Source organism: Barbatula barbatula (assembly GCF_947034865.1).
Source record: "Barbatula barbatula genome assembly, chromosome: 11".
NCBI lineage: Eukaryota > Metazoa > Chordata > Actinopteri > Cypriniformes > Nemacheilidae > Barbatula > Barbatula barbatula.
The window spans coordinates 17,957,706-17,971,162 of NC_136774.1; the positions used below are offsets into that span (position 1 = coordinate 17,957,706).

At 39.3% G+C, this 13,457-nt stretch overlaps 2 protein-coding genes across 3 annotated transcripts; one reads left to right on the forward strand and one right to left on the reverse strand.

The window, feature by feature from the left end:
* Positions 1–178: 178 nt before the first annotated feature.
* Positions 179–4,124, reverse strand: npl (N-acetylneuraminate pyruvate lyase (dihydrodipicolinate synthase)). Of its 2 annotated transcripts, none has more exons than XM_079467750.1 (12): positions 3,938–4,124; positions 3,708–3,763; positions 3,553–3,626; positions 3,293–3,380; positions 3,154–3,211; positions 2,878–2,953; positions 2,638–2,730; positions 2,345–2,493; positions 2,193–2,239; positions 1,811–1,895; positions 1,618–1,657; positions 179–1,209 (listed from the first exon to the last, which is right to left on the reverse strand). In XM_079467750.1, the coding sequence occupies exons 2-12, from the start codon at positions 3,761–3,763 to the stop codon at positions 1,073–1,075; spliced, it is 903 nt and encodes a 300-aa protein (XP_079323876.1). In that variant the 5' UTR covers positions 3,938–4,124; the 3' UTR covers positions 179–1,072. The 2 variants fall into 2 exon arrangements, with proteins under 2 accessions (XP_079323876.1, XP_079323877.1); XM_079467751.1 differs by having other exon boundaries at positions 183–1,209; positions 3,933–3,977.
* A 287-nt stretch (positions 4,125–4,411) lies between these two features.
* edem3 (ER degradation enhancer, mannosidase alpha-like 3) lies at positions 4,412–13,433 on the forward strand. Its single transcript, XM_079467749.1, has 20 exons — positions 4,412–5,512; positions 5,612–5,657; positions 6,285–6,385; positions 6,503–6,542; positions 6,649–6,761; positions 6,848–6,998; positions 7,495–7,629; positions 8,085–8,190; positions 8,277–8,374; positions 8,489–8,614; positions 8,705–8,788; positions 8,916–8,999; positions 9,318–9,442; positions 9,624–9,795; positions 9,980–10,125; positions 10,254–10,398; positions 10,606–10,797; positions 10,929–11,094; positions 11,264–11,449; positions 11,877–13,433. The coding sequence occupies exons 1-20, from the start codon at positions 5,406–5,408 to the stop codon at positions 12,155–12,157; spliced, it is 2,604 nt and encodes an 867-aa protein (XP_079323875.1). The 5' UTR covers positions 4,412–5,405; the 3' UTR covers positions 12,158–13,433.
* The last annotated feature ends 24 nt before the right edge of the window (positions 13,434–13,457 follow it).

Sequence of the window (13,457 nt, forward strand, 5' to 3'; positions counted from 1 at the left end):
TTTTGTTTAAGGTCTTCGTCATAACACAAAAGGTAGCAATGTGCATTCAAAGTAGTAAATTGTTAATTCATCCATATAAAGAAATGGCAGGAGAAAGTTTCATTTACCCTGATGAAAACTGATGTGTGAAATATGACTTGCATGTGCACCGAACAGACAGAAGAGAGAAGCATTTCTCAAACGTGTCTGAAGGAAGTGTTTAATCTCAATTAAAATGTTGTCATGACTTGACTTTTGAGAAGCTTGGGTGTCAGATACATATTGCTAGTCTTGTAATACACCAGTACGCTTGTCACACTGTGCAGTCGGCATTAAACATGATGGAGATGACAGTACAGTCCTGGGCATTATGTGGTCACAGTCTTCATAAGATAGCACTGGCATTCCTACAATTCAGGATTTTATTGTAATTATTTTCAATATTTTAAAGTTTAAAATTTAAATACAACCTATGGACTGAAACAGAACAACGCAGAATGCTTAAACACAGGACTGATATATAGTTACTTTCAGTTTAATGTAAATATATTTCTTCCATTACAAAAATGTTCCCTGTATTATGTGTTATTACAAAATGATACAAAACTGTGAGTTACATGTGCAAATATGAATTTAGTGGTACAAATGATTACATTATTAATAGTACAGTATCAGATCAAGTAAGTTGATAAAAAGGTAATACATTGATTCTTTTCTGCATGTCATAGCAGTGGATTTTCATACTTACAGTACAATTTTTGCAATAAATGCCTTACAGTACACGTTTTGTGAAGAATGTAAATTGTTACAACCTGTAGCAATGCTTTGATTAGTGTCTTACACAACGGTACAATGGTGAAAAAACAATACAAATACAGAAATAATTAGAGAGTACAGAAAGAAATAGTTCTTTCATTTATAGGATTAGGTTATAGGAAAGACATAAAACAATAAAAAGATCAAGTGTATAACGTACAAAATGTACATTTCAGAAAAGTGTATGTGTAAAAATGCTTTACAAATTCAGCTCTTTTAAGGTCATTAGCACTGTTGATTGAGTCACACTTGTCTTCTGAACTTTGTAAATTTATGTTTAACAAAAGGCCTTGATTTTCTGTGCTATAGTCTGGGCCTTTGAGACGGAGCAGGGCAGCAGTGGAAGACGGGGAGGACCCAGCGCTAACCCTGACAGTTCACTCATCACCTGTTTATTCACGGCCACATCAAAACCTGTACAGCACAACATATGTTTCAAATCAAGTAAGGTTAATGCAAACACTTAATGAAGAGTTTCCTGAAATAAGAATAACAAAGCCATGCCAAATTAAAACCAACAGTTGTACTAAAGGTTATTTTAGTTAACAAATTTTAACTGAACTAAAGGAAATTAAAGTTAATAAATAAACGGAGATAAGTTTAAAGCACTAAAATTATAATAATAAACAAAACCAAAATTAAAAATTAATTTTATATAGCAACATAACAAAATAAACAATGACAAAAGCATATACCAAAAATGCTAAAACTTTAAGTAAAATTAATTTAATAACTTAAAATCTAAAAATAAAAGTAAAAGTTAAATAAAAAAATCTAATAACTCTGGTTGTACATTAAATATGTGGAAAATGGTCAACTCACCAAGGTTCTTGGCAAATGTGATAACGTCCATACATTTAAACTATAAGAAAAAAAGAATTATTAAATGCTGCGGTTAAAACTATAGAGTATAGTATTAACAGATGAATGAAATGATTGAAGAGCAAAAGTGGATGTAAAAACACATCTAATAAAGCCAAACAGATGCACATGTTACATGGGATTGGTAAGATACCTGTAGGTCTCTTGCCTGCGTCATACTACCCTCATCAAAAGCAGAAAGCATTTGCTTCACTTTGCATCCAAGGTAGTTATAAGTGCTGTGAAGGAGAGAGAGTGAGATTTTTACACCTCAGTTAAAAGAATGCACCAACAGGCACTGTTTTTGTTTGGTATCCTATTGGTAAGCCAATCTTTGTAACTAGATTCTCAAACATGTGTAAAACAGAATACTAACTGTTAAAATAACAACTGATCACAACAAAGAGGTCACACTAATGTCATACGGTATTTCATGATGACTAAGGCCTGAAAAAGAAGTTAAAGGGCTGAAATTCTAAACTGCACGAGTCATGCTGAATGGAGAAGCTTGAAGATATTGTGATGTTGACAACTACCTTCCTACAGCTCCGTGAACACCCAGTACCAAAGCACCCAAGAGTTGCTGTACAAAGTACAAAGTGTTGAACAAAAACATTTCACACAGTTTAAAACACAAATGATTTAAATGATATCCATAAAAATGCATTAGATCGATAAGATGTCATACTTCATCTACTCCATAAAGGACAGACCAGTTGTGGGACTGGCAGTAACAGACACAGTGTCCAAGATCCCTCAGGTCAGTTCCACTGTATTTCACTCCCTTAAAAGAGGGAATCATTTTCTCAATGCCATTAAGAACATCACCGGCTTCCACTGGAAAACAAAAAGGTGGAGTTCAGTTGGGAAGAGGGTCACACAGAGAGAAATCACATATTAAAGATAAGATAAAACTAATCTCTAACGGTCACAATTGCACAGTAAAAACTGTTTGACAGTAATGATGATGGTTTCACTTACAAGCAACTCCAGTCATGCTTGGAATATGATAATAATACAGCGGAAGATCTGGAGCAGAGGCTCCCACTTCCTTTAGAAACATCCTCAATGCATCTGAGAAAAAGAGGAAGGTGTGGTATGGCAGACATGCGAAAGTCTGTGAGTGTCTACAGACTATATCTTTGAGAATTGTTTTAAATTTTAAATAGACACCAAGTAAAGCAGAAAACAGAAAAATTTAAAAAGTGAAAAATTTAAAACCTGCGTTAGTGGGTTTGAAGTAGGAAGGGGAGATTACTGCTATACCATCCGCTCCTATACTGGCAGCATGCTGAGCCTGCAGGAAACAAGAAAAACATCCACTCAGCATTTTGAAACGGTCACAAGGAGTGAACTATCTACATAAAAAAAACATGTATTACACAACAGTCTTAGGTCAAATGTTTTTTGGGTGCTGTCATTATATAAAAAAAATGCAAGATTGCATTTAAAAAACAGAGACGATGCGTGTTAAGCAAACGAAAAGTGTGTGCTCACCAGTTCTTGAGAGTCTTTTATACTCATACAGCCAACATGAACTATCACCTGGTCAAGTCTGAACATACACAAACACAAAGTCACAAAAAAAGTCTTCTCCTCTGAAATGTAACAAATTTGTGTATTATACATAACTCACTTGCCCTTGCCTTGTAGGCACCATTCGGCAGCAAGGCGCTTTCTTTCATCCACAGTAAAAGAACAACCTTCACCTGTTGTGCCATTTACTTTTCAAATGGTGGAGTTAATTGCAAAATGACTCAACACACATATCTGGAAATTATGTACAGTAAAGGAGCTTTTTTTTCCCTAAACTAACATGTCATATTAAATGGAAAAATGTTGTGTAATCTACACAAAGTGTTATTACACAAGAATGCAATTACAGCTTTAACTTACCAAACACCTTCGTGACATTCTGTTTCTCTGTGAGATAATCGATGTACGGTCCAATAACAGAGAGATTGATCTCCCTGAAGAAGAACGGGAGTAAACAACAGATCAATGAGCACATCTGGACCTTCTGTAAATCCTATTGTTTGTCAAAATGTTACCCTTCTGTAGTGAGAGGTGTGAATGTAGCTGCCACGAGCCCAGTTAGCTTTTCCATCTCGGAATAAACATCAATGAAACAACACGAAATTAAAACGTGTTACTCATCATTGGACATGACATGTTTTTCAATATGAGGCTTTCGATAGACATGGAAAGTCGACCTGTTTTATTTAGAAATTAAAATTTTAGTTTACTGTGTGTCATAACAGCAAAAAAAGACTTACAGTACCTTTCTTTCCCGTGAGCTGAAAAAGCTTTTTCCACGACTCGGGCTGTATTGCACTTGCCACTGAATCGACAACTAGTATATTGTTTTGTCCGTTACGTCACACCACGAGGAAGTCATGTGAAACGCGTGCAAGCTGTGAAATGTAGTTTTTTGTCTTATTTGTCTGTAAATCACGTGTCTCGTGTTTAATTAAAGATAAAAAATCGCACCCTAGCCATTTTAGTTTATGGAATTTATAAAAATGATATTACACCCATTCCATAAACTAGGTAACGTTTCTTTGACTAATTTCCTGTATACTTTAAACAAATAATACGTTCAGTATATTTCATGACGTTATTGCGAATATTGTATTCATCAAATAGTATCATTTCTATATCATGAATGAGAAATACATATTGTTTTGTTCAGGCGCCACTTGGGGCGTGTCCTCGCTGTTACCCGTATGCGGATGTTGACGTCCGACTAGGATCTGGCGTCAGCCGTGTGTGTGATCACCATTCACTACTGGATCGTAAGAGCTGACTCGTTACACCAGACGTAAGACTCGTACGGGATTTTTGTTTAATTTGTCGCTTTTTTGGATGCGCATAAACATCGTACTCACTAATGGCCGGTCGACGGATTTGAGATGGTCTTTATGCTAGTTAATCAGAGCATCTCATTTGGTAACAGCTGCTGTAAAAAGCCGAGCTGTCATCGACGGGTTAGGTTAGCCGATGGGCTAAACAACAAAGCATGCCCAGTTAAATCAGATTTCTCCAGCAGATCGCCTTGACAACAATCCACTTCTTCCGGATTAGAAAAAAACATTTTGCGTGAAGATACTGCATATCCCTCACGGTTAAAACGGAGATCAAACTGTAACTGGTTACCCAAGATTTCCACCTTCAGTTTAAGAATCAAGTTATATTTTTGTGCATCTTGTTACCTGTGGTGATGGTTTCTCTTAACAACAAAGCATCGTGTTCCATGGCCCCATCTGGAGCGCCCATCAAGCCTGTCTCTGCTGGGGATCTGTAGGGATGTAGTCTTGTTATTGTTGTATGGCTGATGAGCAATATGTCGCATGGATGCCAGCGCGTTTTTAAGGTGACAGCAGGTGGGGCAGGGAAACAAGAAGGAAGTGTGTGAGAATTGACACTGTTGTAACTAGAAGCATATCAGAAATGCACCAGAACTGCATCCATCCAAGCGAGACAATTAGATAAGAACGGGAGGTTTAAAGTCACACAGTTGTTGGAGTTGTGAATGTTTTTTGTGAAAGAGCTGAAGCTGGTACTCTGACGGTACTACATCTGCCGGGAATCTTACTACATTTGGAAGTGATGGACCAACTCATCTAAGACAACTGAGAGTTTGCCAGACACCTGCTCAGTGTGTCTATTGAAGTGTACCCTTCATCCGTGTAATGGTGAGGAGTGGTACATCGTGACACCTGTGGATCAAAGTCGTGTTGGGATTGTGGATGCTTCGTTCTGCGACAATGTTGCCTGCTTTTTGGCTGCTGATATTTTTGGGAACCTCCATCCGGCTGTCTGAAACCATGACTAGAGAGGAGAAGAGCAAACTTAGGTAAGAGGACAGTTTTGGTTAAACTTAAGAGATCACTTGACCTGTAAACGATAACCCCAGAAATATGGTTGTTCTGAATTTGCTTTGCCTTCTTCTCAGGAACCAAGTTCTGGAAATGTTTGACCACGCTTATCAGAATTACATGGTATGTACACACCATACAGTACTGATTAACTGCTTCTGTGGTTATTTTAAGTACAAAGGTGCAATTTATCGTAGAGAGGGGTAGTAAAATGGATAGTTTACCCCAAAATGAAAATTCTGTCATATTTTACTCACCCTCAGGTTGTTCCAAGCCTGTATACATTTCGGAAGAATGTCAGTAACTAAACAGATCTCATCCCTATTGACTCCCGTGTATTTATTTTCCCTACTATGGCAGTAAACGGGGGATGAGATCTGTTTAGTTACTGACATTATTCCGAATATCTTCCTTTGTGTAAAGCAGAACGAAGACATTTATACAGGTTTGGAAAAACCCGAGGGTGAGTAAATAATGACAAAATAATTTTCATTTGTGGTTGAACTATCCCTTTAAAACATATCGTTCCAGCGAATCATTTTCCAGAGTTTTTGTTTTTCTTGACACTTCGAATCCCCTTCCAGATAATTTTCTAGGTAAAAAGGGTTGCAAATCAAACAACGTCTTTTCATATAATCCTGTGTCTTTGGAATGTGACAGCCTCGTTTCAATTCAAAGACCGAACACACTCACGAGAGGTCTTATTGTAGATAATAATTTTCTGGTTCCATCTCCTTTTTTTGTCTGAAGGACCACGCCTACCCTGCAGACGAGCTGATGCCCTTGACCTGCCGTGGACGAGTGCGTGGACTAGAGCCTAGTCGTGGGGATATAGATGATGCCTTGGGGAAGTAAGTCGTAAACGAAAAGTCGACGAGTTTTGAATTTGTAGATCCACAAGTGGCATTTTGATTCATTTGTAACTCATTCAAATGCAGTAAAAAGAAACAGTTCTCCTGTTCTTGCAGGTTCTCCCTTACCCTTATCGACACACTTGACACTCTTGCGGTAAGTAACTCCTTAAGCACAAAACAAAACCTCACACGCAGACAAATATCAATGTTTACTCACACACCCAGCGCTGTTTGCTTACTGCCCGGTTTTCATCATACAGCTGTTGAATAAGACTGTGGAGTTTGAGGAGGCAGTGAGGAGAGTAGTGACCGATGTACGGTTAGATAATGATATCGTGGTGTCTGTATTTGAGACCAATATTCGTGTGCTAGGGTAAGTCATTCTATTTTTAGTCAATCTTTTTAATGTGTATACTGAGTTATGAATTCTTTGGTTGAGTTAAAACTCTGTTCTCTCAGTGGACTGCTGGGGGGTCACTCAATGGCAGTCATGCTGAAGGAAACCGGTCGAATGGTCTGGTACCGGGATGAACTGCTGCACATGGCCAAAGATCTTGGGCTCAGATTGCTGCCTGCGTTTAACACCAGCAGTGGTCTGCCTTACCCTAGAGTGAGTGATCACACATGTGTACAAACAAGCAACATGCATGATTGAAATACTATCAGAGATATGAAGTGTTCAGTATGTTGACTCTATGTTGACTGTGAAGTATGGTCACTTTTCTTCCTGGATTTTCTTTGCACAGCCTATGAAAGAGCCTGGTGGTGGTTATAGTGCTAGCTAACACTCTTTCCTGTTTGGCTGTGCATGGCAGTGGTTTGTTAAAAATCTGCCTTTGTGGAGTGAATAAGGAGACGGTGACTCCCCACTACATCTCAATAGTCTTATTATCTGCATGACTGTTCATTTCCTTGTTGACATTGGCATATTTTACTGGCTTCTAGTTTTGTTGTATACTTGTAAAGCATTCTCAGCTTAGTCACCACATTTGCAGTTATTACAATAGGTATGTGTTGAAGTCTTCTTTGTTATCTTAGTGTACTTTAAGGTGTGCTATATATTTAATTAAAAAACATCTCTGACATATGATTTGATGCATTTACAGGTGAATCTGCGTTATGGTGTCAGAGGACCCGAGACCCGTACAGGCACTGAAACGGACACCTGCACTGCCTGTGCTGGTACACTTATACTGGAATTTGCAGCCCTGAGCCGGTTTACCGGAGACCCCAGATTTGAGGTAAGGGATTAACATTGCATAATGTTACCAGTTAAATTTTAAGTAGCTAATAGCTTAGCTTTTGTTCTATTATTATGTTCTGAAATGAAAATGATTTGAAGACATGATGTTCTGTATATTTCCTGTTTATCTGCATAGTTAAGACCATGAAGTTATCTACTGTAATTGCCAATGTGGTTGTTGCGCAACAAACAATGGAGTTATGTAGCCTTAGAATGTTGATTGCCAGAATGTTTGAGCTTGTTCAGTCTGCAGAATGTACAGACACATAAGTTTGAGCTCAATGTACTCTCTGCAAGTCAGATTATACAACAATGGAAACACTAGCGTGACAGATTGCTTTCTATGAGAAGTATTTTCATGACAGGAATGTTTTCTGTGGCTTCGCTGAAAGAGACTTAAGTATAAAAATAGGCCAATATTTAGGTGTTGCCATTTTGACGTATTGTTTACAGGCCCATGCGAGAAGAGCTCTGGACTTTCTTTGGGAAAAGAGACAGAGGAATAGTAATCTCGTGGGAACAACCATTAACATCCATTCGGGAGAGTGGGTGCGCAGGGGTGAGCCTTGCACATATTTGAAACCAAAATGTTCACATGTAAAGACAGTAGTTAACATTGAAATGTTTTTTGTAATTTCTTTACAGATAGCGGAGTTGGAGCAGGCATAGATTCCTATTATGAATATTTGATGAAGGCTTATATATTACTAGGAGATGACCAATATCTGCAGCGTTTTAATATTGTGAGTATATCGAGTTTTACTTCAATTAGTGGAGTTCTAAACATCACTGATATGAGCCAGTGGCAGGTCTGTGTATCGTGTCTTAATTTAGTGTGATCACTTGGTATGTTGCAGCACTACGCATCCATAATGAAATATATCAGCCAACCTCCTTTGCTACTGGACGTCCACATCCACAAACCCCTGCTACCGGCCCGCACCTGGATGGACTCCTTGCTTGCATTTTTTCCTGGACTGCAGGTGCAAAATCAGTGTGTCCATGGTCTCTTTCTTTGCATATTGTCGGGCATTTGAAAACTTTAAAGATCTGCGCTTCTCTGTTCTTTGCAGGTGTTAAAGGGGGATATTCGGCCAGCCATAGAGACTCACGAAATGCTTTATCAAGTCACCAAAAAACACAATTTCCTCCCTGAGGTACGGTATATCCTCTTTTCAGCTGTCTGTCTGAAACTGTTTGAATGTGTCAACGTGCATTGTTTACAAACTATCCCTGGCTTTGCTCTGCCTCCCCAACTTTCTCTCTTGTGTATCTTCTTGTCAGGCATTTACCACTGATTTCAGGGTTCACTGGGCCCAACATCCCCTACGGCCAGAGTTTGCAGAAAGCACCTACTTTCTTTATAAGGTATAAATATGCGATCGGGTTTTCAGCCTTCTTCCTTGGCACTAATCATCCAGCAAATGTAATCTGTATTGCGTGATGTGATGGGATTTGAGTGGTTCAAGTGATTTTTCAGTCAGAAAATTGTATGACTTTTCTTTTTTATGACACAAGACATGTTTAGGACATCCCCGTACAGTTATTGTCATAGTCCTTTTCATACTCCTATCATGTTGTGTTGTTTTGAGGCACATAAAATGGGTTTGGACAACATGTTTATTATAGAATGAACATTTTGGGGTGAGCTATCCCTTTAACGGCGTGTTTCCTTTGTTTTCAAAGGCCACCAAAGATCCTTATTATCTGGAGGCGGGGCGGACCATTCTGGAGAATCTGAACCGCTTTGCTCGAGTTCCCTGTGGCTTTGCTGCTATGAAGGACGTGAGGACAGGGAGTCACGAGGACCGGTAAGCATGTTGCTTACGCATGTTGTTTGAGAGATGGTTTATTGGTAATGGTGTTATACAGTTTGACTTTGTAAAAGGAGCACTTATGAGTAAATAGAGGGAATTTGAGTAAATATAGGCGTTACATAACTGAGAGTTTTGTGGTCTCAACAGGCTGACTCATAGCATATATCTCTTTCAGCATGGACTCTTTCTTCCTGGCGGAGATGTTTAAGTACCTGTTCTTGCTGTTTGCTGAAGAGGAGGATTTGCCTTTTAATGTGGAAGACTACATCTTTACAACGGAAGCGCACCTGCTCCCTCTCTCTCTGTCTACTGCCTTGAACTCTACGCCCCCTGTGGTTAACAATATGGTATTGCACCTCAGCATCATCAGAGTTCTGTGTACCTCTCTAGGTTTTTACTATAACACTAGTCAGTGTTGAGTTTAATATGAGGAGCTCTTTAGAGAACAGCTCTGTTTCTGAGATTTATTTGTATTCCGAGATTTTATTGGTGTGCTGCTTTCTCAAGTTTTATGTTTTTCTGCCACCCCAGGCTGAAAAGGGTCTTGATGACTCAAATTTTGAGTGGACTTGCCCCAACACCCACCTTCTCTTTCCTGACCCTGCCTTCCCACGCAATTTTCGTGAACCAATCAGGAGTGCTGTAGATAAGAGCTCTCCACGCCCGGCGCTCCAACGGTGAGAAAATTTGACCATCTGGACTGTGTTTTTGTAGCGTGTTACATATTCAATAGCGATCGCTAAGACAATCTTTTTATTTTAGAGATTTCAACATCATTTTGTTTTTGTCTCTCTCTCTACCGCAGAGAGCCTGGTATGGGCCATCCTCCATTGAGGGCTCAGGACTTCATGGCCAATAATCCAGAACACCTGGAGCTGCTGAGACGGATGGGTGTGAGTCTTATTCACCTGAAGGATGGTAGAGTGCAACTCGTTCAACACGCAACACAGGTAACGCACAGATCACGGAAGGCCTCTTTTAGCACTTTGAAGACCCAGTACGTTTTTTTTATGTTTACCAACATTCGTATGGCATTTAAATGTGTGACAGACTGTACATAAATTAAACTGAAAACATGCCTCAAGTAGACCTAATTTACTTGGTTGGCCTGTTATAATCCAAAAGAAACGCCATCCCATATCTCTCTCCCTCCGCAGGCTGTGAGTGCAGTTGCTGCAGAGGACGGCATGCGTTTCATGCAGGAGATGATGGAGCTTTCCAGCCAGCAGCAGAAAGAGCAGCTTCCTCCACGAGCTGTTCAGATTGTGTCACACCCTTTTTTTGGTAGAGTGGTACTGACCGCAGGCCCCGCGCAGTTCGGAGTAGATCTTTTCAAAAGCAGCTCTGGGGTGAGTCTGATAACTGTGACCTTGACCTTTGTTGTATCCATGTTCTTTCTGATTTGTTTTTGCTGAAGGGTGTGAATATTAGTCATGCTGTATTCTGTATTCCGTTCTCATCTCTCTTTGCTCTCCCTCAGGTGCGTGGGTTTGTAACCGTAGCCGAGCCCTACAACGGCTGCTCTCCGTTGACTAACGGTGAGATTGTGGCTGGCCGGATTGCTCTGCTGCAGAGGGGCCAGTGCATGTTTGCAGAGAAGGCCAGACATATTCAGAAAGCTGGGGCCATAGGAGGCATTGTCATCGGTGAGAAACGTTACCACCAATTCATCAAAATATCTCAGTTTTGCTGATTCTCTTATGAATGTGCTAAGGAGAGCTAAACCTTTTTTGTTGCTGTTTAATGTTTGGTCGTGTATAATACAAAGAATTTTCCTTAATAGTATTTTTCTCTTGTTTGATTATTTTTGTTTAGATGATAATGAGGGCAGCAGCAGTGACACTGCTCCATTATTTCAGATGGCAGGAGATGGGCGGAACACTGATGATGTTACTTTGCCACTCCTCTTCCTGTTCCACAAAGAAGGCAACATCCTTTTGGAGGCTATGAAGGAATACAGGGAGGTGGAGGTGCTGCTTAGTGATAAAGCAAGAGACAGAGGTGAGACACCTCCTAAGACAAAGCAGAAGAATGAGAGAGTACTTAATACAATATTGCTCAATTATTATTATAATTTTTTATATTAAGATAAAACTTGAGAAAATAGTGAGAGGTTGTGCATGTTGCTCCTTCTGTTTTCATTTTAGTCTTATTCTACCTTCCCTCTGTATTCGTGACTGTCCTTTTCCAATGCTTTTCTTATTTCCTTCCTTTCTTGAATGAGCAGAAGCCATTTTTAAAGGGAAAGCCCTCCCGGGCACCCTCTTGGATGGCAGTAAGTACCTCTCCTCCTTGGATTTCCCTTTGTGCATCAAACCCACTTAAAAGATGCTTTGTTTATAATAAAGCTAATACAGCTTTTGCTTGGTATATTAGGTTTAGATTTTATGCAACCACCATTTACTCAACCTCCCTCCTTTCATCATAGGTACAGATGCCGCAGAGGAAGAGGACTGCTCCATGGAGGAGAAAGACCACAGTTCTGACTCCTCTGAACCTCTTGACCAATCACAAGTCATTTCTCAGGAACAGGCAGTGGAAGGGCAGGAAAGTAGGGCGGGGCCTGTGGAGGGCGGGGCCAGCAGTCATTTGGACGTAGGGGAGGAGCCTTCAGAGGATGAGGACTCAAGTAGCTCGGTGGACACGCTTATGGCTGATTGGCAGGAGGACTTGGAAGCCTTTAAGCAAATGGAGAAGGATGAGCTTTGACATTCCCATTCGTCTCCTTTATAAGACAGTATGTCCCAGCCATAGCCAGACTGAGGAATCAGTTCTGCCATATATGGAAAATATATCGGACAGGTGTGATTATGAGCATTGGCTCAAAGAGCTCATTTTCTACAGCCGGTTCTCAGGGTTTATTCGTGATTTTTCTCTGATTCAACCTGTTAACTTTAACAGAAGAAGAACATTTTATTTTTGGTCTGATTGCACCCACACATTACCTCTTCTCTCTCTCTCTCCGCCAAAACGGATCGGTCCAGTTTTTGTCTTCCCTCTCACAAATGGATTGCCTGTAATTGATGCACAGGTTTAAATCAACAGTGATTCATTATCTGAAGGACTGATTAATTTAATGTCTGGTTTAACTGTGATGAATTGCTTTTTGCAAAAGGATTAATGCTTGGTTTTCTCATTTTGTAGGGTCTTAATCGGCCATAAAAAAGGAAATAAGACCTTTAAGGAATGATACAAGTATAGGTGTATGTTTGAATGTTTGTATGTATGTTAATTACTTTTGATTAGTAAGAAAATCAGCCTGGTCTTGTTAAATGGAATTTACAATCCGAAAAAACTGCAGCTTCAAACTTTCCATATTAAAGTATTTAATGGTCTTACACATTCAATCCAGAAAGGGTCTACCTTTGACAGATATGATAAGGTCTGTCTTGTAAGGAAAAACATTTAAGGACCAGAGATGACAAGTGCACGTCAGTGACAGATTTGTTTTCCAAGAGTAGAGACACGCGATCATTTCTAAAGGTCCGCCAGGGGGCGCAAATTGACTGGAACATCGTGCCTTGGGGGCACGAAACGTGAAAAGCTCAATAAAATTGATGAATAATTTTAATATGGTTGTGAATAAGCCTCATGTTTTACTGGGTGAATGATGATTCAGTGAAAGCTCTAAAGATAAACATAGGAACAACGAGCCGGTCTATATTCAGACGCTGTTTAACAAATCTAGCTTTTGTGTTATTTTGTGTATTAATGATGAATATTTTTCATATTACATTTTTTATTTAGGTTGTTGCATATAAATGCGGTCACACACAAATATGATTTTCTTTTCCTATTCAAAACTTTCAACATTTGAATACAAAAGCTACGTATAATGAATATACGATAGTAAATGTTATTTTATGATATATGTGATGCACGTATATTGTTTATACATAATCGTACAAAAAGATTAATATAAAAAATATAGAGAATAAATGATGTATAAAATATAATTGTACTAACAATAAAAATATCATATCTCACTAATTAGCGTTATTTTTAAAGC